Genomic DNA, 3,022 nt, shown 5'->3' with positions numbered 1-3,022 from the left:
GTGTAGAGGTTCCTCAAGACATTAGAAATAGAGCTACCCTATGACCCAGCAATTCCACTAATAGGTATTTACCCCAAAGATACAAATGTAATGATCTGAAGGGGCACATGCACCCCAATATTTATAACAGCAATGTCCACAATAGCCAAACTGTGGAAAGAGTCCAGATGTCCATTGACAGATGAATGGATAAAGATGATGGAAGATGTGGTCTCTATACAATGGAATATTACTCAGCCATCAAAAAATGAAATCTTATCATTTGCAACAACATGGATGGAACTAGAGGATATTATGCTAAGTGAAATAAGTCAATCAGAGAAAGACAATTATCATATGATCTTACTCATATGCAGAATTTAAGAATCAAAACAGAATATCATAGGGGAAAAGAGGAAAAAATAAAACAAGACAAAATCAGAGAGGGAGACAAACTGTAAGAAAATTTTAATCATAGGAAACAAACTGAGGGTTGATGGAGGGGAGGGAAGTGGGGGATGGGAGTAACTGGATGATGGGTATTAAGGAGGGCACATGATGTAATGAGTACTGGGTATTATATAAGACTGATGAATCACTGACCTCTATCTCAGAAACCAATAATACATTATATGTTAATTAATTGAATTTAAACAAAAAATATAAACAAAAAATATAAATATATGGAGACAAACACAAATTTATTATAAGTAATATCAGATGATGATTCCATTTCACATTATGTATCCTTAGGAGTAATGAAAATGAAAGAGGGAAGATTGGAAAGAGATGAATGGGAAAAAAACAAGAAAAAAATAGGAAGATGAAAAGGGGCAAGAATTAGGAAACAAGACATGAAATAATTTCACAAATACTTATTGAACACCAATTTCGTTTAAAGGACTCCTAAAAACATATGGCCTCTGAGAACAAAGGCTATTGGGAGAGGTGGGGTTTTAGGCACCATGACCACACAGAAGGTGAAATGTTGGGACGGGCACTTGGGGGGCTCTCGAATCTCTCAAAACACCTGTGCTGTTTGGGTGTCAACTCCTTCAGCACACAACATGCTTGGCCCGGCTTCCGTCACCAATGGAGACTGTCATATCTCAGAGCCTCATCCCCTGCAGAACCTCCATGTCCTTGATAGGAGTCTCCTCAGAGCTCCTTGCACATCCTTATTCCTCAGGGTATAGATGAAGGGGTTGAGGGTGGGGGTGATTATGGAATAGAAGAGGGAGATAAACTTGCCCTGCTCTTGGGAGTAGCTGGAAGGGGGCTGCAGGTACATGTAGATGGCAGGCAGGTAGAAGAGGGAGACCACCACCAGGTGGGAGGAACATGTCCCAAAGGCTTTGCGCCTTCCCCTGGAGGACTGGATCCTGAGCACTGCGCGGGTGATGAAGCCGTAGGAGAGAAGGATGAGAGCTAGGGGCACCAGCACAAAGAAGGCCACCAGCACAGCCAGCGTGGCATCATTCATGGCGGTATCCACACATGACAGCTTGATCATGGCTGGCACCTCACAGAAGAAGTTGTTCAGCACCTGCCGCCCACAGAAAGGCAACTGCACTGTTAGCACCACCTGAACAAGGGAGTTTCCAAAGCCACTGAGCCAGGCCACAGCCACGAGCTGCTGGCAGAGACGGTGGTGCATGATAACGGCATACCGGAGGGGTTCGCAGATGGCCACATAGCGGTCCAGGGCCATGGCGGCCAAGACAATGCACTCAGTGCAACCCAGCCAGTGGAAAATGGCATACTGCACCGTGCAGCCACCATAGCTGATGGTCTTCCTGGAGCTTCCCATGTTGACCAGCATCTGTGGGACTGTGGTGGTGGTGTAGCAGAGGTCCAGGAAGGAGAGGTGGCCAAGAAAGATGTACATGGGGCTGTGGAGCTGGGGATCCAGCCGGGACACCAGGATGATAGTGATGTTCCCCAACATGGCCAGAATGTAGGACACCAGGAGGACCACAAAGAGGGGGAGTTCCAGCCATGGCCTGTCAGAAACACCTAGAAGGATGAAGTCCTTAGGGGGATCCCCCAAGAAGCTCTGGTTGTCACCTCTCATGCTGATGCATTCTCTGGAGCCTGTGATGAGTCAAAGTGAATTCAACCTGAGAACAGGAATTAGTTGCCTTCCTCATGGCTGTGCCTGAGCTTTCCCACAGAGTTGCATCCTGTCTTACCTCCGTGGAGATCCCGAGATGTGGGGGAGTCAGACCAGGAGACAGAGCAGCTGCCCATGTGTTTTGCTCTGCCTCCTGCTCTGTGACCTTGGCTATGCCATTTAATCTTTCTGAACTTCGATTTGTCCACCTGCAATGTGGGGAGAAAATACTTGCAAAGTTCTGGGGGTGATAGGCATGATGTTTGCGAAAGCATATCAAAATTAAATAAGAACTTTCTTTTGGTTTGGTCAAAGTTTGCTATATCCCCCATCACTATTACAATGTTGGACTTCTCTCTACAAACTCACTGACAGGGAATTGACCACTGTCATTGGTTCTCTTCCTTTGCCCTTTGGAAGCGGTGGTAGGAAGGAGGTGAGAAATGGCATCAAGCAAGATAGGAGAACACTCGACTCCCCTGCTAAGGCTTACATCTGGCTCTGTCACCATGAAGAGGTGCTCTCCGGGTTTCTGCACATGCTAATCTCTCTCCCAGGGCCATTCACACACAAGCAGCACTGTCATGAGCTTCGCAGTAAAAAAAAAAAAAAAAAAAGTACAATCCTAGATCCTCTAAGACCCCAGAGTGAAGGAGCTAATTCACTTCAGCTTCACCAAGTCATGGCACCTAGTAAGATCCCAGAGCATAGGGATTTGAGCATCGGGAGAAAGATCCAGAATGTGTAAGAACCACAGCCTCTGGAGTTGTCTCTGAAAGATCATATTGCCTCTAAAGCTAACATTTATTGGGCAGTTTGAATGACATCTAGGTTTCCTGCACAACTTGGTTGCCAAGCAGTTGTTTCCTCTTACAATCAGAAAACACAGCTGTTTTGATGTTTGGATTCTGCAGCTTTTAGAAAGCAACT

General features: G+C 45.7%; 1 protein-coding gene across 1 annotated transcript; it reads right to left on the bottom strand.

Annotated features, from left to right (window-relative positions):
- Positions 1 to 1,096: 1,096 nt before the first annotated feature.
- On the bottom strand, positions 1,097 to 2,053 carry LOC123796521 (olfactory receptor 2B11). The gene has a single exon (XM_045804030.2). It carries the CDS (start codon positions 2,051 to 2,053, stop codon positions 1,097 to 1,099), a length of 957 nt encoding a protein of 318 aa, XP_045659986.2.
- Between the last annotated feature and the right edge of the window lie 969 nt (positions 2,054 to 3,022).

The sequence above is a fragment of the Ursus americanus genome, chromosome 5 (genome assembly GCF_024610735.1).
Source record: "Ursus americanus isolate L20-20 chromosome 5, mUrsAme1.1.p, whole genome shotgun sequence".
Classification (NCBI taxonomy): Eukaryota; Metazoa; Chordata; class Mammalia; order Carnivora; family Ursidae; genus Ursus; species Ursus americanus.
This window is presented reverse-complemented; position numbering and strand designations above follow the sequence as displayed.

Excerpts from the sequence above, each read along its gene's own strand:
- LOC123796521 (XM_045804030.2), bottom strand. The coding sequence starts at position 2,053 with ATGAGAGGTGACAACCAGAGCTTCTTGGGGGATCCCCCTAAGGACTTC.